Below are 22460 nucleotides of genomic sequence, written 5' to 3'. Positions count from 1 at the left end.
CTGCTCATGCTTTTAAACTCTCGCTGGCTTTGTCCTTCCTATCTTTTTCTTTCCTTTTTAGCTGGGAAGTGGTTTAGGAGCCTTGTTGGGTGTAAAGCCCGTCCCTTTGAGGCAGGGCAAGAACTGCACAGAAGGAGGAGAGGGTGCATGGTTTTCCACTGAACAGCCTTCCCTCATCTAAGGGAGATCTTGCCTAAATCACTGCATTTTACTTGTGTTTATATGGACCTGGAGCGATTGATTTACACTAAATATAACACTAGACCAGTGGCATAGTCCTTCCTTATGTAACGAGAGTCCTCTGTGTCTGCGTTCAATCCAAATTCCAAAATGAGAAAAGGAAGCAAATTAGTTTGGAATAACTGTTTCTAATGTCAATGTCACCAAGAAGTCGTATTTCCAAATCGGCTTCTCTGATTCGGTGTTTTTCCCCAAACCAATTCATCTAATGAAAAGTAATCGGAAGTGGCTGAAGCTCCGTGATGGCTCCAGGAAATTCCAGAGAAACTGTCAGCTGGTTTTAAATATATTTTTTATTTCTTTTTTTCCATTTGTCTTAGAAAGAAATATGAAATCTGCATGCAGCCTTCTAAATATTTCGACCATTTAAATAGCATAGGATAATTTAGCAGTACAGTACATTATACAGCGAGATAATATAGGGAGACTTCCTAGAGTATATTTACAAATGGGAAGGTAGTTTTGTTATATTAAAAAGAGGAATGCACTGCTTAATGCTGAAGTATTACATTCAAAATAAGGAATACGTTGTGACTAAAACGTAGATAGGTATTTATATGTTGGCCCTATCATATTGTTCATAAAAAGGTACCTTTTAAAGGCTTTTTTCATTGCTACAAATCTAGGAAATCATACACAATAGTCTTGAAGCTTAAAATGTCTCAGTACTGAAGCCACAAACACTCTGTAAGAGCTTCAGGTGGAAAAAAAAAAACCCAAAATAAATGTTTTCTTAGTAATAAAATGGACCTAGAACTGCTTTCTAATGCATGGAACGTTAGATGGGAGATCTGGTATGCTTCACCTTGCGGCAAGACCTCGAGTCCATTGGAGAGGTGCACAGTGATGTTCACCCTCATTGACGATGGGCTGAGGGACCTCACTTCTTCTGTTACAGCCATGACATTCCAGTGGCATCTTCCCCAGCAAACTCATCTTTGGTCCCTGCTTTGCCTGGCTAAATTGGAGGCTGCAAACATGGCAAAGAACCACAGCACTGAAGCTTTTCCACTGCGAAAGGGTGAGGGACGTGGCTGTAGAACACCTTTACAAATGTTACTGTTTGTCTAATGAGCTTATAAAGCTCGATTGCAATCATAGTGAAGTATGAATGAATAACAATAAAAAAAACCCAACAACCCCAAACCTGACCTCTTTCAAATGAAAAGCATGAGGTTTCCCCTATCTCGGTACAGAGCAGACGGGTAGGAAGCCCGAAGTGCAAGAGATGCGTGTGGAATCTGGGAGCCTTTTGCACGTGGCTATAAAATGTAGAAACTGACCCTTGGTAAAAAGTGCTTTATAATAATATAGAATTTGTGTCTTATGTCTGTGAGAGAGAAGTCGTCTTCTGCAGAGCCCAGTCCTATGCCAGCCAAGGGAGTCTGCTCCGTTCCTCATGCCGCTTCCTCTTATTCTTCATAAACCCTAAGCAGAGGGAAAGCCAAGAACCAGGTGTTTAAAATGGGAATGAAACAAATCCCGTCCAACTCATTAATAATAATAATGAAAAAGGCACAAACAGCAGAACCCCAGACTTTAAACCTTTGCTTAAGTGGGTTGGGAAGGGTGTTATTGACTCCAGCAGTGACTGGTGTCCCTGAAGCATTTGGGAGGATGCTGGAAATCTCAGTCTCCTATAAAAATATTGAAGTTTATGATGAGTTGTATGTAAATAGTAACTTCACAGTATCTGTTATGTTTGGAATAATATTAGACTCAATGCTGATTTTCTAACCTCCTGAGAAGACCACTTGATAGGCTAACCTGCTGGTAAACCCTACCTATGCAGGCTCTTTGGGTGGAAGCATGGCATAGGAAAAGCTTAAGGCAGTGCTGTTTTGTGGAAGAGAATGAAGTCTTCATGGCTGAGCCCTGGCTTTTCCTGAAGAGCAGTGTTTGGTATTGCAGACACTGAAATATTGCTTATTTATTATGAGGCCTTGATTTAGCTCGGGCTCTTTCTGTCTGAAATGTTCACCTGATGCTGTCTCAGCTGCAGTTTGGCTGCACTGCTTGCCTAGGAAGCCTTGAGCTGACCCTTATTTTGGGCTGTGGAAGAGAGCATGGGCAGCGCTGTTATCTGCAGACAGGAGCCCTGGTCCTCAGCCTCGCACAGGGCATCCCTCCCCTTGATCTGCTCAGGGAGCCCTGGGGGTTTGCTGCATGCACAAGCCTGGGGCTGAGCATCCTGCGTCATCTTAGCGACAGCCTTGTAAGAAAAACAAACCAGCACCAAGGGAAGAGTGTAAATATGTGGTTGTGCAATAGCCAGGGCTGCTCCATGTGCTCTCCTTGGGAAGCAGCCTCAAGGAGTCGGGGAAACTGGCTGGGGTCTCAGCACCCACTGTGGTATCATCCGAGCTACCAAGCACTACATGGCTCTGCTGGAGTCACTGCCACCCTTGGACCTGCTGAGACTTGGGGCTTGCTGGCCCCATTTGAGCTCAGTTTTAGGGAGCAAATTCCCCATCAGCTGAGGAGGATCAGGGTTTGGAGGGACTGGACTGCTCTTTATGGCCATGGCTGCAGAGGTGGTATGACTTGGGCAGCTCCCCTTTATTGCAGGCAGGGACCTTGCCACTGGCCATCAACCATCAGGAATTCACTTTCCTTGCTTTGTCTTCTGTCTATGATGGATGCCTTGCAATGAATACCAAATCCTTCTTGCAAGGGGGAAGGTGGCAGAGATTTGTACTAGCAAGTTACTGTTTTTCTGGGAATGATGCACCAGTTAAACTTGGCAAATATCTGCACCATGGGATGCTGAAGATTTTGAGGTGGTGTGATTAAAGTGTGAGACAGGGAACTGTCTGCTCAGCTCTGCTGACTGCTTTCCTTGTGCCCATGTGAAAGTCATTTAGCTTTTCATCTTGGCTTTTTACCCGTAGATGGGAGATGCATATGTAAATAACTGAGAATAGCTGCTGATGAATAGTTTAACAGAAAATAATTACTTTTAATAGTTGGAACAGCCTAATCCTAAAATAGAAGTGAGGCTGCATGTGGCAGGAAAGAAATAACATCAAGAATGTTAACTTCTAACTGTGATTTTGGTAATGAAATACATCCTTTGTGCTGGATGGAGCATTTGCAGCGTGTGCATTTTCCTGGCCTCTCTCTCTCTGAATGCTGCTGATTGCCCAAGTTGTTCCCAAGGTTTTCCCCTCACCCGTTCAGGAAATGGGTACTTACCTGCCTTTCTCTTTCCATACTCTGTACCACTTGAGCAGTCTCACTGTGTTTTGGCGCTTGGGGTTTAAGCAGTGCTGCTGCTCGCCTCTCACCCGTGTCCACAGAGTCACACTGCAGTGAAAGACAGCACAGGTTACTGGGGTCATAGCATCATGGAATGGGCTGGGTTGGAAGGGACCTTAAAGCTCATCCAGTTCCAACCCCTGCCCCGGGCAGGGACCCCTTCCACTGGAGCAGCTCCAAGCCCCTGTGTCCAACCTGGCCTTGAGCACTGCCAGGGATGGGGCAGCCACAGCTTGTCTGGGCAATCTGTGCCAGGATCCCACCACCCTCACAGGGAAGAACATGGGAATGCTGGCCCTCTTCTCCCACTCCAGGTAAATGCCCAGGTTGGTCAGGGCACTCTCACCCAGCTGGGCAGTGGAAGGGTTTTCATGCTCTGTGTTTTATAGCAGGTATTTAAGTTCATTGTAATAACACCAGAGCAGATCTTCACAGCAGTGCAGTATTGTTCACTGTTATACTTGGTTGTACTAGATAAAGACTTATGCACTGTTTTTAATCAATTGGTTTGCTATGCCTGTTAGATATTATCCTTTGAATTTAATAGCTGATTTCATTAGGGCTCATTCAGACAACTGCATGGTCTTTGCATGAGGCTATGATTCCTTTAAGCTCAACAATCCTGCATCAAGAGGAAAGATCACACCTGCTTCATTGATTACTTATTCCTTTAAGTCCATGGTATTTAAATACTTGCACATAGCAGAGTGCCTGTGTGCCCCAGACCAGCTTTCTTTGTTGCCTGCATGAGCTTACTTAAAGGTCTCGCCACCATTTCAAGGTTATACAGGGTGTTCAGATAGTTCATTCCATTCAGTTAACCTTCTTCCCTGCTCCCCTTTCTGCTCCACCTCTACCAGTTGTCAGCTAAAGTCACAAAAAGGTAAGATGTGATTTTTCAGGTTGTTTTTTGGGGAGGATGTTCCCCTTTCTCCAATGTGTAAAGCAGTGGGAGACTTCCAAGAGCCTCTGTGGCTGCAGATGTTGGAAAGGGAAGGATTACTGCTAAGATCTCTGGACTGTCTCTGTTCTAGGGGTGTTTTCAGCTTCTGGAGATCAGTACATATGTAAGAGGAGTTTTCCTGTAGCTTTGAGTGGGATTGGAATCCATGGCACACAAGTTTTAAGGGACTTGAGGTTGGTGCAGTTTCTCCATCCAGCAGCCACGTTCTCGGCTGCTCTGTCTGATGCCAGACCTTGGCTTGAGCTTATCTTCTGATGGATCACAGAGGGTATTTCCAAGGGATGGACAAGCTGATGTGCAGGAGGAGAGAGGAGCAGGAGCACCTCCAAAAACCAGTAAGCTCTGCACTGGTACTAGAAGCAGCTGAAGGACAGTTTTGGGTTTACTAGAACCTGCAGTCTGATGGGAAGATGCATGGTTTGCGTCTCGGGTGAACTGGGTCATTTCTCAGGCTGAAATGAGTTGCTTTGACATCACATGTAGGTTTTCAGCCTTGATGCTGGTGGCTGGACAGCAAAGAAGACATTACCAAGGCAGCCCCGTGGTCTTCTGCTGTTCCCGTGTGGTTTCTGCACAGTCCCTGAGGCTGTGGATGGATGGTTGCATTTTTGGGTATCCTAAGCTGACCTGGCCCTGCTCCTGGGGATGCTGGTCCAGCAGATGTAAGGGAACATGCCTAAGCAGCTATGGGAGCTGATGCCCTGAGTGAGGAGTTGCCTCAATGGGCTGCAAGAAGAGGCTGAGAGGGATTGAGAAGGGACCGAATCCTCCTGAGTACATCCATGTCTCCAGAGCTGCCATGAGCGCCCTGGTTCAATCCGTGACCTCCAGCACCTCATGCCCCCACATATTTCATCTGTAGGCTTCCTAAACTGCACCCCCATACCTACTACTTTGCCAAACATAATTTATGTCATGTTTCTGCTATATGCAAAGATATCAGAGTTTTTGAGGAGGGCAGGAGGGGACCCAGCTTCAACAACCCATTTTAGATGGTCACTGCAGCAACGAAAACTCAGTTGCAGGAATTTAGCTCCTCTCTGCCTTGTCCAGAAACTCCTGGATCAATTTGCTCTTGGAATATTAATTTCAGTTTGTTTTCAATGCTGACTTCAGACTGCATTAAGGGAGCTGTAAGGGCAATGACAGCAGTGGGTTCGCCCTCCCTGCCCTGCAGGCAGCAGCAGTGATGGGACAGCTCTGTCCCTGCAGCGAAAACCCAGGGCAACCCTCCAGGCTTGAATAGCATTGCTCGGTATCTGCATAACTATGCAGCTGGGAAAGCAACTGCTCTGCACGGCCTTCCGGCTTTCCCAACTTTCACGTTGGAAGTGAAATGCTGCAATAATGAGGTTTATTTTATACCCCAAAGCCACCAGCAGCTTTCGGGCATATCCATAGAGTGGGATGTGGAGAGTTACTGCTCCTCTACACCACAGTTTTGCTGTTAAAAGGTCAAAGTAAAGCTGAGAGGAACTGATTTAGACAGCGACGGTTCTGTAAGTGTTTCTGTTCAGGTCACCATCATCTTATTTGGGCTTCAAAGAGGCGGCTCTCCCTGAGCTGAGCATTGCTTACAGAGATGCTGGTGTCAAAGTGGAGGAAGTGTAAGGAAGCTTGGCTCTCCTTTCCTCCTCCATACACCCTCTGCTGAGCCTGGCGAGGCATTTATGCACAGGCAGGATCAGGCTCCTGTGGTATCTTCTTGTTTGTGCCAGTCAGATAGGCAGGATTTAGCCCTGAGGCATTACAGAGTGCCGGAGGTGGTGCATGGCAGGACAGGACTCGGATCCTGCTGTTAAAGCACCTTTCTAAGGTTAAGAGGATGGCAAATGTTCAGTGGGGGAGCACAAACACTGCAGTAAATCAGTCCGTGGTGCTCTGGGGCTGTGGCTGCTGTTGGGACCCTTTTCCCCCCTTTTAGGTGGCAGAGGGGCCCCGTGCAGTCTGCTCATAATCTGACTTTCTGGTCCTTATCCAGCCCCGTGTGCCGGTTGGATGGTGTTTTGTTGGGAAAATCTTAAGATGCATCCAAAACTGGACAGAAAAAGTCCACAAACTACCCATATTCAAACTCTAGAAACCTTTCCTTTGAGCCAGCATTCAGATGTCAGACATCCCTGTGCCTGCCTTGGTTTGGTTGGTCCCTACATCACTTTTTGGATCTCAAGGCAGCAATGGTCACAGCTTATGGTGAGATGGGGAGAAAAGTGTTTTCTTCTATGGTAATCCCATCGAATGCAAGGGGTAGTTTTGGTACAGCACAGGCAAAAATCTGCCTCTGCTTGGGATAACTTCTTCCTTGCAGAAACCACCACGGATCAAACTCTGTTCCTGCTCTTATTCTGAATGCTCAGAAAAACCTGAATAAATAGTTCTGTGGTTTACACCAGGCAGCGTGGAGCAGGATTTTATCCCCATCTTCAGCTGAACTAAGGGTTATCCTTTTATCGCTTCTGTTCCATAAATATTTCTTTGAGCAAAAAGGGTATTGTGTCAAATGATAGCTGGGAGTTTGGGTCAGAATTGCAGAATTTATTGCATCTGATTCAGCAAATGACTATTCCTAGAAATTAGCATGCCAGGGCATGAGGAAAATGAAGAACAAAGAAGGAACATGCAGCATAAGGTAATGCAGTTCGGCTGCCAGGGAAAGAGAAGGCAGTAAATGAAGGAAAACTTACATAATCATCTCCTCCACGCAGAACGGGTACCTCGGTTTTATTTCCAGCTTCCTTACGTTAGAGAATCTTATTTTAGGACCTTTCCTTGAGCATTTGCACTTCACGCCTACAAGAGAAAGCATTTTCTCATGGGCTTGCAAAGCCTCCCGCATACCAAGCGTCCCTTCCCTGCGCTCATCCAAACTTCTCCTTGGGCTTTCGTGCCCTGGTGGGAAAAGCTGGATTTTGCAGTGCTGTTGAGCATAAGAAGGGTAATGTTTTCTTTGCTCTATCCCAGGCAAAGGTAGTGACTCCCTGGGAAATACCCTTTATGTTCTGCGGCTTTGTAAATATGAGAGGTTCTAAAGCGCACCTGCTGAGATGTAATGTAATTGTATGTAACAAAAGGAAATGAAAGAGTCGGAACTCACTTTAAGCAGAGCGAAATGCATGTCTGAGCTACTTTCTCGTTCACTCACATCTCTCCAGGACTTTGTAGGACTTTCAGTCATTTCTCTTCATGCGGATGCTGCGATGTTTTCACAGCCAAACAAAAGCTGAGATCTTTTTTTAACCATCATCTTTGTGCACAACAGAAAATACAGCCTGGCACTTGGTGCAATTCACGCTACCACATCAAATCCAGCTCTGCTCTATTCACCCTGTGAAAACCACCCTTTCCTTCAAAGGAAGCATTTGAGCTCTATTCCTAAATAACGGGGACCGTGGCATGACACCGGGAGCAGAGCTGTTGTCCTCGCACTGGAGGCACAACTTTGGTGGATTTATTTTCCCTCTCCTTCCACCTTTAAAAACCTCGCAGCTACCTTACGCACAGAGTCAATGCATCACTCCTTCCCAACCTGCAGGGCACAGCTTAATCCAGCCCAAGGCTCTCAAGATGCAAATACGAATTACTAGAAAAGAGGTTTACACGGGAGAAAGGAGAATAAACCAATTTACCTTCTGCGCTGGCCAAGCACATCGCAATGAACAGCAGAAGCAGCGCTGCTGTCAGGAGCTTCATGGTGCGGCAGCAGGTACCTAAACAAGAAGCCGGGGTTTCTCCTGCGTTCGTTGGCTCCGCGTTTGTCCTCCCGATTCCTCCGTCCCTGGGGCTGGAATTCACCGGGGAGGGGACAGCAGAGAGCGGCTCCCGGCGGTGCTGGTGCTGCCCTGGCGCTTTGCGCGCTGCCTGCGCTCTGCCTGCGCGCTGCCTGCGCTCTGCCGCTTGCCTCCCCTTGTCCTCTTTTAAAACAGCTCCCGCTGCCCTTGCTCCCGGCTCATTAATATGCAGAGCAACTGCACGGCTCCCTCCGCTTCCTCAGCCCCGGCGGGGAGGGGGGACGGGACCGGCACCCGCCGCCGCTCCTGCCCCTCGGGGGGAACCCCCCGCCCCGAGCATCCCCGGGGGTGGGAGCGCAGCGATGGGGCGGCTGCCCCTGCCCAGCTGGGGCGTTCCTCAGAGGAAGGAGGGTTGGGGGGGGGGGTGTTGATGCTTGTATGAATGGAGCTGGTAGGTTGGGGAAAAAACCTGCTCCAGGGAAGCCCGCGCTCCACATAAACTCCTGTGCTCCTCGGAAATGGGATTTGGAGAAATCTCAGCTGGGAAGCGGTGTTACCTATTGAGTTCGATATGAATTTATTAATATTAATGAGTTGTTTTATCTGTAACAGGTTCTAAACCTGAAAGAAAGCTCAGCGAATTGGGGGGGGGATATTGCTAAGAACGTTGTTAGGTGGATTTAGGACGTGCAATATTTTGGGAAATAAGGTCAGTTTAGGGTGTTTTGTTTTTTTTTTTTTTTTTTTTTTTAATGAAACAGTCCAACAATGTTCTGCTCCATGAAGAAAAGGGTAGCAACACACAGGAACTTCATGGGTGTAAATGTATGTTCCATCTCCCTTGCAAGAGCCTGTTTCTGATTTCGGAAACAGCTAAAATAGCATCTTTAAATACCCAGATTCCAAATTTCCGCCTGTGTAACTGGAAGTAGGTGAAGATCAGAGTCAGGGCTCCAATCTCCCTTCCTAGTGCTGTATTCAGAGCACATAGAAGATGAACCCCCCCGCTGACCTCAGCCCCTTTCCAGCACACCGCTTGCGCACCCATCCACCTTCTTAAACCCAACCGACCCCAGCCATCCTGCCAGTGCAGGCAGCGCTTGGGAAGGGCGCTCCATGCAATCCCAAGCTCCGCTTGCATTTTAAGCTTCCCACATGGCTTGGTCCCCGCCGGCTCCCATTGGCAGCGGCCATCCCCGCTGCGTTCCGGGCCCGGGTGTTGGCAGGCTGCGAGTACAGCCCTACCACACACAGCCTGCACGTTGCGCGCAGGCAGCTGCCTTGTTCCTGGCCCTGGGTTTCATGTGAGACGTGCCGACACGCCGGGAACAGCCTGCCTGCCTCTGCTGCCCTGCATGGGACGGGGGAGCAGGGCTGGGGACAAGGCTTGGGGGGGGGGGGGGGGGTGATGTGGCTTTTGGGGTGAAAGACCTGGTTTTAAGCAGGCTTGTATGGCTGGTGCAATGGGTTGGGGAGGATGGTGTGTTAGTTTTGACTGTGTTCTGGGTGTTTGTGCTGCACAGCTCCTGAGGCTTTTCTTGCACCCTGCTAGGGACGTTTTGGGGTGTGTGTGATTGAAGTCTAAGAGGACTCAATGAACAGCTTGGTGATGAAAACAAGGACTTGAAGTATGGCAGATCTCAGCTCAGACCTTGGAAATAAATCGTCATTATCCAATTCCAAGGAAAAAACACTCTGCAGGAAAGTATAAGGCTCATTTTGGTGTCATTTTGGGTGCTGAGGGTGCCTGCTGGGCCCCTGGGAGAGTTGGCTTAAACTGATCCACTTCCCATCCGGGACTGCTGCACTTTGGGGAAATCCTCTTCTTGCAGCCCCCTCTGTTCCATGGGCAGGAGCGGTCCCGGGGGGAGCTGTGGGAAGGTAAATGCGTTTTCCCTCCCCCTCTGCTAGCAGAACTTTGGGTGCAGCTTTAGCTGACGCCGATTTGAACTTCCCTCAAACCGGGAAACTCGTGTCCAGGCTGGAGAAAAATGGAAGGAAATTCCCAAGCTTTCCAAAAGCAAATCCCCTCTTCTTGTACGACCCTTGCTCGTGTTAAAAGAGCCACGCTTATTAGCTAGTGCGTAAGGAAAGCGCTGCTTTAATTCCAGTTTGCATGCGGAAATGACCCTATTTGAGGTGTGTGTAAATACGGTCACTGCTCACTCTGAGCCTGAGCGTTTCAGTGTCTTTATGCCAAGCGTTGGCTTTGATGGTAATGATTTCTGAGCACTTAAAGGTGTCTCTTGCCTGATGTGACAGGTTTTGGTGGCCATGTACGGCTGCTTCTGACACCTGCTCTACCTCGAAATGACAGTGATGGAAGAGGGATAAGTTTTAGCAAGGAGAAAGGGAACGTATCTGGAATTCACCACAGTCTGCCCTGAAAGAAAGCTTGATAACCCAGATATCTTATTTGTGCAAGCACATGCTGAGCTGGTTGGCATATGCTGGTGCTTCATGTGCCTGCAGTGCCTACAGCAGGTCTGCTCAGCTTCAGCAAGCGTGTTTTGGCAAGCAGGTGATGATTCATTGGGCTGGGGAGGGCAGTGCTGGTGGAAGCATCTATTTCAGCCCTCACAAAGCTACCTATCACACAGTAATTAACCGGGGCTCGGGTTTTGCCTTGCACAAAAGGAGTGTTTCAGAGCAGGCTTCTCACCAAGATCTTGCTGTTATCCTCAGCTCTGCAGATGGGATGTGCTCAAAGAACTGTGCCTGTCCCCAGGGGAACAGGACCATACCTGTGCATGCAGCATCTGCTTTGTCAAGCTTATTAGAGGGCCATTGTCACTGGTGCAAGGGCTGTCGGTTCACCTCATTAACTCTTCTTTTCAGCTCTCTGCCCCAGCGTAAAGCTCCTTGACAAGCCAAGGGGGAAGCCTGGCTTTGTGTCTGAGGGTCAGACTGGTGGGGCCAGGGGTGATTTGCCAGCCCCACGAGGGTGGTTTGCAGCGCAGAGGATGGGGATGAGTGCTTTCCTTCTCCCGAAATAAGAAAGAGGAGTTTTAGCAATGGGATTACCATTTGAAGCAAAGTCTTCACCATTTTTTGCCACTTGGAAGCAGAAATATTCCAAGCGGAGCGCAGCATGTAGCAAAAAACCTTGCACTTTAAGACATGGAGACACCCCCCAAATACTGGGTGGGAGCTATTGGAACAGAGCAGCTCACCCCCAAAATAGGTAGTGTCAGTGTGGAAACAGGAGGGCTCCAGATGAGCTGCTGGGTCTTTCAGGGAAAGGACTTTTAGGTCTATGCCAGAACAAGAACTGGATGGGGTCTGTGCCCTGACCTGTCCTTAGGTGAGGCTTTTCCTCTTGCTGTGGGTGTGCACAACATCTTAAGGCAGCACGCAGAGAATCCCTTAGGTATTCCTCTGCATCCTGGCGATAAGAAGATATACTATTCCAGTTGTTACCATTATTGGAAGTATTTCAGTACTGCTGCCTTCAGTTACGCAGGTTATTTTGAGTGCGGGGTGAGCTATGGTTTGGATTGACTGTCCTTCAAATGTCAAAGTGTTTCATACAGGGAAGGTGAAGATGCCAGTCATTGTGAGAAATCTTTGTAAAACGGCCTTGAAACTGAAGCTACTTATTCCTGCGGAGGCAAATGATGTGAATGGCTCATCTGAATTTAATGTATATCTCAATCAGCCCGTCAAGGGGGAGATTAAGCGTTTGAAGTGATGTATGATGTGACATAATCCCTGCGTATCACGTCAGGAATTTAGGAGCGGAATTAGATTGAAATGTTCCCTAGGCAATTCAGCATTAAGGTGGAGGTGCACAGATGCAACGGATGGTGTAGGTAGCTGCTTTTTTCCTGGATGCCTTTTTGGTGCTGTGACCGTACTGTGTTCAGCACCAGTTGCAATGTGTTATATGGGAGGGATGCTGTGAGCCTCCTGCAGTGCGTAGACCCTCAGCCCTTGCAACAGGGCACATATAAAACTCCATCCCAAGTTTGGAGTGAGGGGAAAATTGCCTCAGATTGCAGGAGGGTGTCGCAAGCCTGCTCCCATGGTGCTGTCCTTACTCAGCAGAGGATGTGCTGCAGGCTGTGGTCAAACCCCTGTTTTCACCTTTAGCTCTAAGTGGCCTTTTCCTCAGTAGCCCTGAACAGTAGTTGTGTCGTCTTCGCATGGGTTTGTCTATCGTAACTTGAAAGTCAAAGCTTTGGATTTCATCTTTGGTCTCTGGAAACACGAAACATATTTCAGGGAAAACAGCTGTGTTCCCTTCTGTGGAGTTTCACAACGGATGAATCCTGCAAAATAAGGCTCGTATTGTTATTGCAGTCACTGCTTGCTTTTGATAGTTTCTTTTTATTTCCATGATGAGATTAAATTCTAGACGCTGCTCCTTCTCCTGGGAATAGTTTTAAGGCAGCTCTCTTCATAGACCTAAATTATTCACCACGAAGGATTTTCTTTTGCTGAGATGAGGATGAGTAGGTCGGATCTGGGACTGCTGTCGTGGTTTGGAGCTCTTTGAAGCTCTTTGTCATGAATCATTAAAAAGGGCTGCAATAACATGGCAAATCAGAGAACCAGCTCTTTGTGTAGGTGATCCGAGAATCACCTTTAGATATGCACAAAAGGATTAATCCCGCCTGTGGCTTTTTACATTGAGACAGTAGAAAGTTGTGTTTCATTTCCTACTGACTCATTTCCTTGCATGCTACAACTTACCATTGGTTTTCATGTACAAGTACAGTTTACACTTCATACCATTGTCTTAATAGGCATCTGAGAATGGTTGTAGGTATTTATTTTGTGCTTAATCACCTAATGAGTTGGGGTTTTTTGCTGTCCACTATGACGCTTGCTATATTCCAGAGGGAATATTGTAAATGAAAGAAAGGCAATCTGCTTGATGTGACTCACTCAGATTACTGATAGTGCTGGCCAAAGCTATGAGAAGCCTTCACTGTGTTGGGTGGGATGAGAGCTGCTTGGGACAGGGATGGAGATGGTGGCAGCCCTGTCCTTGTCATTGTGTTCTCTCTTCCCCAATTGCTTTTTAACTGACTAAAAGCTCAAGAGAGGATGCTGAGTTACTCCCTAGATGTGCAGTTAGAACATTACCCTGGCTGAATAAAATGAGCAATTGGATGGAAAACTTTTCTTATTGCCCCAGGATTGGAAACAAATTGTGCTGTCCTGATTTGCTCATCACATCTCTTTGTGTGGGTAGTTTTGGGTAATCTGTGGGTGCCAGCCCTTCAGACGGAGGGCTTTTGGGACAGAATAGGGTGTTACTGTATGTAATAAACTACAGGCAGTCTCTTTGTGTGCTATTAGTGCTTTTCAGAGAAGCGGCTCTGCTGCCAACCCATCCATATTCAGGAGCTCATGGAAACAGAAATGTGAACCATAAGGTGTTTTATTTTAGAAGAGAATAGGACCAAATGGGATCAGCACCTGCATAGTTTCTAATCTGGTCCCAGGTCAACTCTTACAGAGATGGAGGGTTGTGGCAGCAAGAACCACATTCAGGCATGAGAAAACCCATTCCTGACACTTCCTCTGTTTACAGCTTGGCAGAGCTGGGCATAATTTCAAACCCTTCCAGGGATGGCAGGAATGTGCTTCAGCATCTGCTTCAGGGACTTGGCATATCCACCTTCAGTGCGTGTCCCTGAGTGATGAGAGTCCCTTGGGGGAGAGCATGGTCCTGCTGCTGGTACCCACATTGCACTGATTTTACGTGCCTTCACTCAAGGAAATGGAGATTGTGGGGGGAGAGGACAGTGATACTTTGAGCCCTTTGCGATGTAAGGGGCTGTTTACCATGAGTTAGTGGCAGGAATTGTCTCCCTGGGCAGGAGGCGCAGTCCCTGATGCAGTGGTGACAGCCCTGTGCCAAGGATGTGGTGGCTGGGGTGCATCTGCAGCTCTTCGGGGTCTTCTGCAAAGCTCTGGAAGTCTGTGGCTTTTCTGTTGTCTTTTAGGAGGGCTCTTGCGTGAAATATTAAGGCATAAAACGTTGGAGAACATGCAAAATCACAGAAGCAGAGCCATGCAGTGATGTCAGGTCCACCTCACTGCTGCCCTCCCTCCCTGCCCGCCTGCTGCCTGCCTGCTGCCTGCCTGAGCTCCTCTCCTTGCAAGGGATCTGTCCACATCTCCCCTATGCTATGCACATCTCTCTATGGGTTCCCCACCTGGACCAAACCCCTTTGCAAGGTCACCCTGTGCCATCTCCGTGCAACACTGGTCTGTGATGGGGCTAGTGGCAACCAGGGAAGGAGCTGCCCTGGGAGCACCCCATGTGCAAGGGATTGCTTAGGAAGTGGGTGACTTCCTTGCTGTGATGTGTTTTATGGTATTCTGTCTCTGGTAGATCCTGGCTTCTTTCCTTGGACTTTGGGCTTCACCTTTCCAAAGAATCCACCCCAAATCTCGGTGTGGGTGAATACAGCACTCAGTGGAGGGTGTCTGCAGGCTTTGAGGGGTTTCTTTTAGAGCTTGCTCCCGGGTAACTACGAGCTGTTTAAACTTGTCCAGTAACCACAGCAACAAAACTCCCCAGAACCCAGAATTAAAGCCATTAGCTAAAAATGCCCATAATTTGGGGTGATTAAGTATGCAGGTAGAGGATCTCACAGCATCCCCTGTGATGGCAGGATGAGGAGGTGTGCAGGAGTGTCCGCAGTGCAACCAGAGGCGGGTGCATGGGACCAGGCACTGCGGTGGCACAAAATCTGGCTTGAGCACAAAGCCACAGCATCTATAGGTGTCTAACGGGCTCTGCAGGGTTTCTCCCACTTCCTTAGTGCTTGCTGCAATGTGCAAAGAGCCCTTCCAAGCTTAGTGAAGCCCTTGCTCCTGCAGACAGGATGGGAGCTCCCCATCTCTGTTTTCTGATGAGCTATGTGTTGGTAATGACGGGAATTTTTCATATGCTGATTTCCATCACCACCCCCCCTTTGGGATAGAAAGCATATGTAATGTCTTGAAAAATAAGTAAAATGAATGACCGAACAACGCAGGCTTAGAATATTTGATGGAAGATTAGTAGGCTGCAATCAATCAGAGGGTTTTCTTCTGAGTAATGAATACGTTAATTATTTACTCCAATAGAAGTTTAATTACCGTATCACTTGGGAGGGGGCATAGTTATGCCTGGTTTTCCGAAGAAAATCAGTTCATTCTGGAAATCAACCAGCCAGCATTCCTGTGAGTAAACCAAGTGACGTTCCTGCTGGCACAGCCCCAGCCTGGCTGCAGCAGAGGCTCCTCTCACTGCATCTTCCACCTCCACCCATCCAGAGGACTCTGTAGCATTCCCATTCACATTTTAACCAGGCTGTGCTCCTCTCCCAGCAGTGGAATAGCCAGCAACGACTTGGTGGAGAATGCTTCATTGCTCTGGCTGGATTTGTTCACTTCTCACAGGTTTTCCACCTGGTTGCATGCTCAAAAGTTTCTCTTTCACACCACCCCTCTTTCCATCATGTATGGTCCAGGTAAGCTGCACAAAAGCCTGGCCAAATGCTTCACAGCCCAGTTTGTCAGCAAATTCTCCCAAGTCCATCATTCCCTTAAAACAGCGGTTTGGCCAGGCATGCAGATCATCATCACATGGTGAGACTGGGAAGGGACACAGCAAGTGCCACTGTGCAGCATCCTGCCTGCTGCACCCTGGTAACCCCCCTGCTTGGCTGGTGCTGAGGGTGCCTGCACCAAGAGCTAAAGCACAGAAAGCTCACCTTGTCTTTTACTGCACTGTCACATCCACGAATAGGTAGAGCTGAGCTTTTTATTCCTTTTCTTAATAATCAAAACCACAAGGATGGCACATTGGAGAAGTGATGCGGCGAAGAAGCACTTGTTTTTAATGTTGAGCTTAAATGCGAAATCAACTAGAGAACAAGGCAGGGATGATGAAATCTATAACAATGCCATGTTTTGGCATTCAAGACAGTGTTGTGGGTCTGCACATCAGCAATAGGATTGGAAGGGGAACAGGGGCTGGCAAAGCGGTGATGCTGCCTCTGCTCTCTGCAAAACACCCCTCCAAATTCAGGGCTTTGCTGCTTTCACTCTCAGGGACAAAAATATGTCCGGCTCATGGTTCTTTCCAAAGGCCTTTGGCAGCCTCTCCTGGCAGTTGGCTGTTTCTGAAAGGCAGGCAGTTGTCGTTAAAGCCATTTGGAAGCAGAAGTGGAGCCCTAATGCTGCAGGCGAGGATTAGTGCTGAGGTTGCCCCCATTGCGGATGGGGCTGGCTTCGTGTTAGCAGCTCATCTGTGGAAGGAGAAGCTGGGAGGCTTGTGGGTGTGTAGTGCCGTTCTCCCCTTCATCCCCTGTGTTTGAGCTACCAGGAAAACTATGGAGAGTCTCAGTAGTCAGCAGTTTGGGTACATGTTAAGGATTATCCAAGTATCCTTCCCATTCCTGTGAGATCTCCAGACCTATTTGGCTTGAAAAAGAAGTGTCAAAGCAGCCGAATTTTATAGAAGTGGTAGTGGATGTAGGGATGCTCTCCGAGATGAGGGTACCGAAGAGTTAATGTGAATTTCAGTCAACAAGACATTAAGAAGGGCAGAGGGAAAAGAGATTAGCTGACCTCTTGCCTTGCTCTAGAAGATGAGACAATGAGCGAATGTGATGAGATCAATGGAAAAATAAAAGGAAATGAGAAATCAAAGGAAATGCTGCTTTACAGGTTATTTCATATGGTGAATTGGGTAATTTTCCTATCAAGGGATCAAATATTCTCTTATAATTTTAACAGAGCTGGATAACTTGTGACTGCAAAGGTGAAACCCGTGATAGAGGCTGATCCCCCGCAGGGGTTCAAAAGGAAACGATCCATTCCAGGTACAAGCAGTGCGATGCTACTGGATGCTTCCTCCCTTGGTGCTCTTCAGAAACCATGCAGAGCCACAGCATCTGCCAAAGGGCGGCCTCCTGCAGCGTTCAAGGTCTGGGTTATCGGAGCCGCGAGTCAAGGCACATCAGCTGCTCGATATCAGCATCTCATAGATGCCTTCCTCCTTCAGGCCTGCTAACAAAACAGCATTGCGGATGCTCAGAACCAAGATAGAGGAAAGGATTTCATCCTTTCTTTTCAGCATTTCTGTAACACTTGCGGGGTCACAGTCCTCATGCCTTTAGATGCTTTCTGTGACTTCAGATTAGCTGTGGGCTTTGGCGAGTTCCTGAACCCAGGACAGCATCCTAACTAACTTGTCCTCAGAAGTACTTTCCATGAGGCCTCCTCCCCTGCAATAGCTGTGGTCCCCACATTTCTCCAGAGGCCAGATGTGGGTTTGTTTCCTTTTCTTTTAAAGCAGATTACTGTGCCCACTCCATAGCTCTGGGGCATTGCTGTGCATGTGTCCTCCACTCCCACGGCTGCTTCTGCAACCACCAAACCTCTGCCCAGCTGGAAATGAATGTGAAAAGTCTTTCACTGGAGGCTGGTTTTACCCCTGCCCCGATGTACATCCTCTGGTCTGAAGTCTCAACCGCTGACTGGCAGTGGGCTAGTGCTGCCGGAGGCCAAAATGAATGATTTATCTTTGTGCTACTCTCATGGCTTCTCTAATTATACTCCTTCACCCTCATAAATTCTTCATTAGGATTTGTATCTCTGCTGCTTTGCACATGTTTGCTGCTTATAGCAGCTAGATTAGGCATTGTTTCCCTTCCAGGCCTCTCAGAGGGCTTTTCTTTCCCCCTAGCAATGACTTCGGCTGTGCCACGCAGCATCATTTCCCCTTGCCATAGTGAATTTGTCATAGATACGGCACTTTGATGACACAGGAGCCGCGGTCAGCAGCAAGAAGGTCCCGACTTCAACAACAGCCAGTTAAAGCTCCAAACCAGAAACTCCCCACGAACACAGAGAACACCACGAAAAGCTTTTCACCAGCATTGCTCTCCGTGCCTGGGTGCCAGCAGAAAGGAGGCCAGCTCCAAACAGCCCCAGCCTCGCTCCACGCTCGGCTTCCAGCGCTCGAATGTGTTTTGTTTTGATACCTTATCCTTGGGTTACTCTGTTCTCTCTAATTGCATTTAGTGCCTGGCTTGGGAAAGGCTGTTCTGCTGCGCATGCAGCTGTGCCCCCGCTCCCCACAAGCCCACCCTTTGGCTCCGGAGCTGTCAGGTGGGATAATTGCCTTGCAGGCTCTGTGTTTGCCAAGGAGACTTTGGAATTGTTGGCTGGGTCTTCAAAGGTCTGCAGCGGCTCTTGATGTTCCTCACCGGAGCAAGGGCAGCGGAAGAAAGTCGCCTGGGAAACGCTCTCCGGAAGTGGAGATTGGATTCTTTAATGCTCTTGAATAGCAAAATACAGTGCCTAAGTATGAGAAGCAGCCCACACAGCCTGTAGACATGTTTGTACCCAAACAAACCCATGTTGTACCCAACGTGCTGATTTCTTCAGCACGTAAATGGCTCCGAATAAGGTATCGGGTAAGGCTGGCTGCAGAAAGACAAAAGCCAGGATAGGTTTGACTTTCCCGCAACACAAGCTTGAGCTTGTATCCATGGTCGTGCTGGTGGTCAGGAGGGTTATATCAGCAAAGGACATGATTATTAATTTGACTTGTAAGTGTAGGACAGGGTGGTCTTGTTTCTCCTGAAGAAGCTCTTAAAATGGTCCAATTCAAGCTCAGTGATGGTTTCCCCCTTCCTTTTACCCTAATAATTATGTTCAAGGGTATTTGCAGTAACAATAAGCTTCTCGGAAATTCCTCTTTATTCCTTGTGTAAACTTTGGATGCAGCAGACAGCTGAGGATATAGCACACCAGTGTCGCTTTTAAAGCCTCTTATATTAACCTGTCCACCACGTACAACTAACATCCGGATTTCCATTCCAGACCTCTTTTTCATCCCTGGCCTTATCTGTAATTTGCTTTGGTGTTGCACCTGGAGGTGCAGCAGTGGGAATCTGACTGATGATACCAGGTTGGAAATGTGTTGTAATTGTTTTCTTGATGTCAAACCCCCGTTGTTTTAAGGTGTAGTTTGTGCCTCTGTCTGCACCAATCCATCTGCAGCTGAAGCATGATAAGACAAGTTGGTCTTTAACATTCTTTATCTTCTGTTTTGTGCTGCTAGGAGACAATTGCCAGGGCGAGGCAGCCGGAGTTTGCACATGGTCTTTCTCTAGCAAATGCAGCCATGATGCACGTTGGGGCCAAATGTAAAGGATTCCCTGTCACTGTGGGGAAAACCAAGAAGAAACTGGTAGAGGTTTGCAGTAGCCTTTAGCTTAATGCCTTTTGCTTTTCCTTTAGCCTCAAAGGGCAAAGAGTAAATGTTTTCTTCAGTGAATCTGTGTTTCCTGTGCCTCAAACCTGTACAGAATCTACAACATTAAATATGAAAGCAAGTGTGTAGACAGCCATAGTTCAAGCATTTACAGAGTTCCTACTCCACAATGGCCCAGGGAGCCCACATGGGATAGGGCTGGCATGTGGTTTAATGTCTTTACATTTCAAAAGCATCTTCTGGCTTTCGCTGGTGGAATTTGCTGGACGTGGGATTGATGGAGTATAGCACATCATTTGAGGAATGCCTTCAACAGAGTAAACCACATATCAGACCTTCAGGACATATAAGTCAGCACAACTCCATCATTGCTATGGAACATTCTGGTTCTATTCAGGGCCTGGTTTTAACAAAGTCAGTGGCCAAATCTTGTGTCTTTCCCTTATTTGTTCAAGGTGCATGTTATAAATCATCCCTGATTTTGACCCACAAATGAAAACTAACTTGACAAATCCCTTTCTGAATCTTTTTCTGCCAGACATTCTTTGTGACAATGGGTAGGTTGCTGATAGCTCTGGCTTTTGTTGCCCAGGACGTGGTGAGTTTGACATACGTTCAGCCTGAGTCCATACAGATGCCTTTCCTTGTCTGTTTGCTTCTCATGTTAAGACTTGTGCTGTATAGTGAAGGATTTGATTTATTAAGAAATGCTTTATAATATAGTAAGACAGATGTCAGCGATGTTTAATAGCTCCATAAATTTTGCCTCTTGAGCACATTAAATGTGCAGTGATCTGAGGCATGACGAAGGCATCCTGCACCAAGGCAACACTTTAGTAACCTGATAATGTGAGCAGTTCTAGCCATGTTCTTATGGAAATGAAGTTATATGATTGCACTGTCTCTCCTCTCCCAAAATAACTGTTTAAACTTGATATCTATTTCCAGCTAGGCTTGAGAGGGTTTATAACACACAGACAGTTTCTGACAGGCTGCAAGTGATAGCGCTGGTCACCTGGATGTGCCTGATTTTCTCTGTGGCATGTGGGAGATGGGAAAGGTCTGAAATCACTGTTTAACACTGCTGCTCTCTGCCTGTGGGTATTCACCTCCCCAGGAGTTGGAAGTACAGCCTGTGGCCCTGCCTGGAGCATTCTGTTAGAGGGATGGGGGCTGCAATGGCTAAATAAAGCCCCAAGGACCTTTTCAGCATTCATTTATGCTTTCTTGCCCTACGGAAAAGCTTTCTCCTTCTATTCCCAAGGAGGTATCTCTGTGCTTGTCTGTCTTTGCTTGTCTCCCACTGTCACTGACAGGTTCCCAAAGCTCCTGGGGCTGTTTCCAGCCCACAGGATGCTCAAGAGCCAGGGCCCTTGGCTGGGAGCACAGAGCCTCGGGATATGCTCAACTTGGGGCACAGCCCCAGGCGATGGCTTCCCATCCACAGGGGCTCAGTGTGGAAATCATGTGCTGTCCTCTCATCTTGTTCTCCTCATCTGTAAATCAGCAGTGCCAGTTTGCTTCCAGAAGGAGGTGGAGGGTTAATGACTTCAAGCAAAGATTGTAAACTATTTGATATATATATATGTGTATAAAATTCAGTATAATTACTCAGAATTAACATAAACCTTCCTTGTGCTAGAGTTAGTATTTGTTTTCCAAGGTGTAGACTCACAAAACTGTAATATTTAGCATCTATATAAAAACATATATGTAAATATACATACATATATATTTATATATATATATAAAACCATACATATATATGTTTAATATTAGAGTTTCTTTCCAATATGCCTGAGTTTCTTTCCCAGTGAAAAACCAGGTACATAGACCCAGGGAGGCAAAGGTGACATGTTGCTGTCTGGGGATGGGGAATGCTCCTGGATCCTGTACCATGGGCTTGTGGGGACAAAGTCGCACAACTGGTTGTTCTAAAAACCTCATTGTGAATTTTTAAGGCTCTGATATAATTTGAACAGGGTGAAATTTGCATAATCAATACAACAGCCCCAATAAACATCCTTTTGCCCTCTTGGCATGCAGGAGTTACGTCCGCTATTGGGTCTGCTCCCATGAAATGCAGCAGGGGCAGCTCGTGTTTGCACGGCTAGGGGCAGGCACTAGCTAAAGGGAAAACCTAGTGAGGGTCATGGGGAGATGCTAGGGATGCTGGGGAGGGACTCTTCATTAGGGACTGTAGTGACAGGATAAGGGGTAATGGGTTAAAACTTAAACAGTGGAAGTTTAGATTGGATATAAGGAAGAAATTCTTTCCTGTTAGGGTGGTGAGGCACTGGAATGGGTTGCCCAGGGAAGTTGTGAATGCTCCATCCCTGGTGGTGTTCAAGGCCAGGTTGGACAGAGCCTTGAATGGCATGGTTTAGTGTGAGGTGCCCCTGCCTATGGCAGGGGGGTTGTAACTGGATGATCTTGAGGTCCTTTCCAACTCTAACTATCCTATGATTCTGCGTGCTGGCCCTAGGGCCTGGTGCGTGCTGACAGGCATAATTTATCTCTCTATATTTCGGGTTGAGTGGAACTAGCCCCACATCTCTATTTCCATGTCTCTAACACAACCTCATCCAGCTTTTGCATTTTGTCCCACTGCCAAGCACTATGTAAACCACTGCAGTGGCTGCCATTAATCACCAGAGCCTTTTCCTGGGCTGCACTGTGCTTCCTTATAGGCTATAACCTCCTTATCATTCACACATAATCTTGTTTCGGCTTTATACCTACTTGCATGATCCACTTATCAGCCAATAAATCTGAACAAGAGCGAATAGTGGGTAAGGTGCTGGGTCCTGGTATTGATTTCCCAGGCACTATCCTGGGCTGTGTCACTAAGGCAGTTTCTAAACCTGTGCTGCTGTGATGCTTAAAGCAAACACACTCACCCCAGCTCTCCCCCCATGAACAGGGTTTACTTTTATTCCCCAGCCATTACGACTTGCTGTTTTCACCTTGAGACATTTCCTGTACAACCACCCTCCTTGCATAAGTTGTTGTGTGGGTAATAAAACACTCTGCCCTC

The 22460-nt window shown here is 47.4% G+C and overlaps 1 protein-coding gene and 1 long non-coding RNA gene across 2 annotated transcripts; one reads left to right on the top strand and one right to left on the bottom strand.

Moving 5' to 3' along the window:
* Window positions 1–515: 515 nt before the first annotated feature.
* On the bottom strand, window positions 516–8453 carry CXCL14 (C-X-C motif chemokine ligand 14). The gene is made up of 4 exons (XM_065690780.1): window positions 8089–8453; window positions 7147–7252; window positions 3436–3546; window positions 516–1668 (listed from the first exon to the last, which is right to left on the bottom strand). Exons 1-4 carry the CDS (start codon window positions 8150–8152, stop codon window positions 1653–1655), a joined length of 297 nt encoding a protein of 98 aa, XP_065546852.1. The 5' UTR covers window positions 8153–8453; the 3' UTR covers window positions 516–1652.
* LOC136020055 (uncharacterized) lies at window positions 7836–18858 on the top strand. Its single transcript, XR_010615175.1, has 2 exons — window positions 7836–8165; window positions 16936–18858. It is a non-coding gene; the product is annotated as an uncharacterized LOC136020055 (long non-coding RNA).
* The last annotated feature ends 3602 nt before the right edge of the window (window positions 18859–22460 follow it).

Source organism: Lathamus discolor, chromosome 10 (genome assembly GCF_037157495.1).
Source record: "Lathamus discolor isolate bLatDis1 chromosome 10, bLatDis1.hap1, whole genome shotgun sequence".
Classification (NCBI taxonomy): Eukaryota; Metazoa; Chordata; class Aves; order Psittaciformes; family Psittacidae; genus Lathamus; species Lathamus discolor.
The sequence above is the reverse complement of the archived record's forward strand: the minus strand, read 5'-3'. Positions and strand labels throughout refer to the sequence as shown.

What these genes read in the sequence shown, in the direction of transcription:
- CXCL14 (XM_065690780.1), bottom strand. Translation starts at nt 8,152, where the DNA reads ATGAAGCTCCTGACAGCAGCGCTGCTTCTGCTGTTCATTGCGATGTGC. An exon ending in GTGCTTGGCCAGCGCAGAAG is followed by an intron (nt 7,253 to 8,088) that starts GTAAATTGGTTT and finishes TTTCTCTTGTAG; the next exon opens with GCGTGAAGTGCAAATGCTCA. An exon ending in TGCGTGGAGGAGATGATTAT is followed by an intron (nt 3,547 to 7,146) that starts GTAAGTTTTCCT and finishes CTTTCACTGCAG; the next exon opens with TGTGACTCTGTGGACACGGG.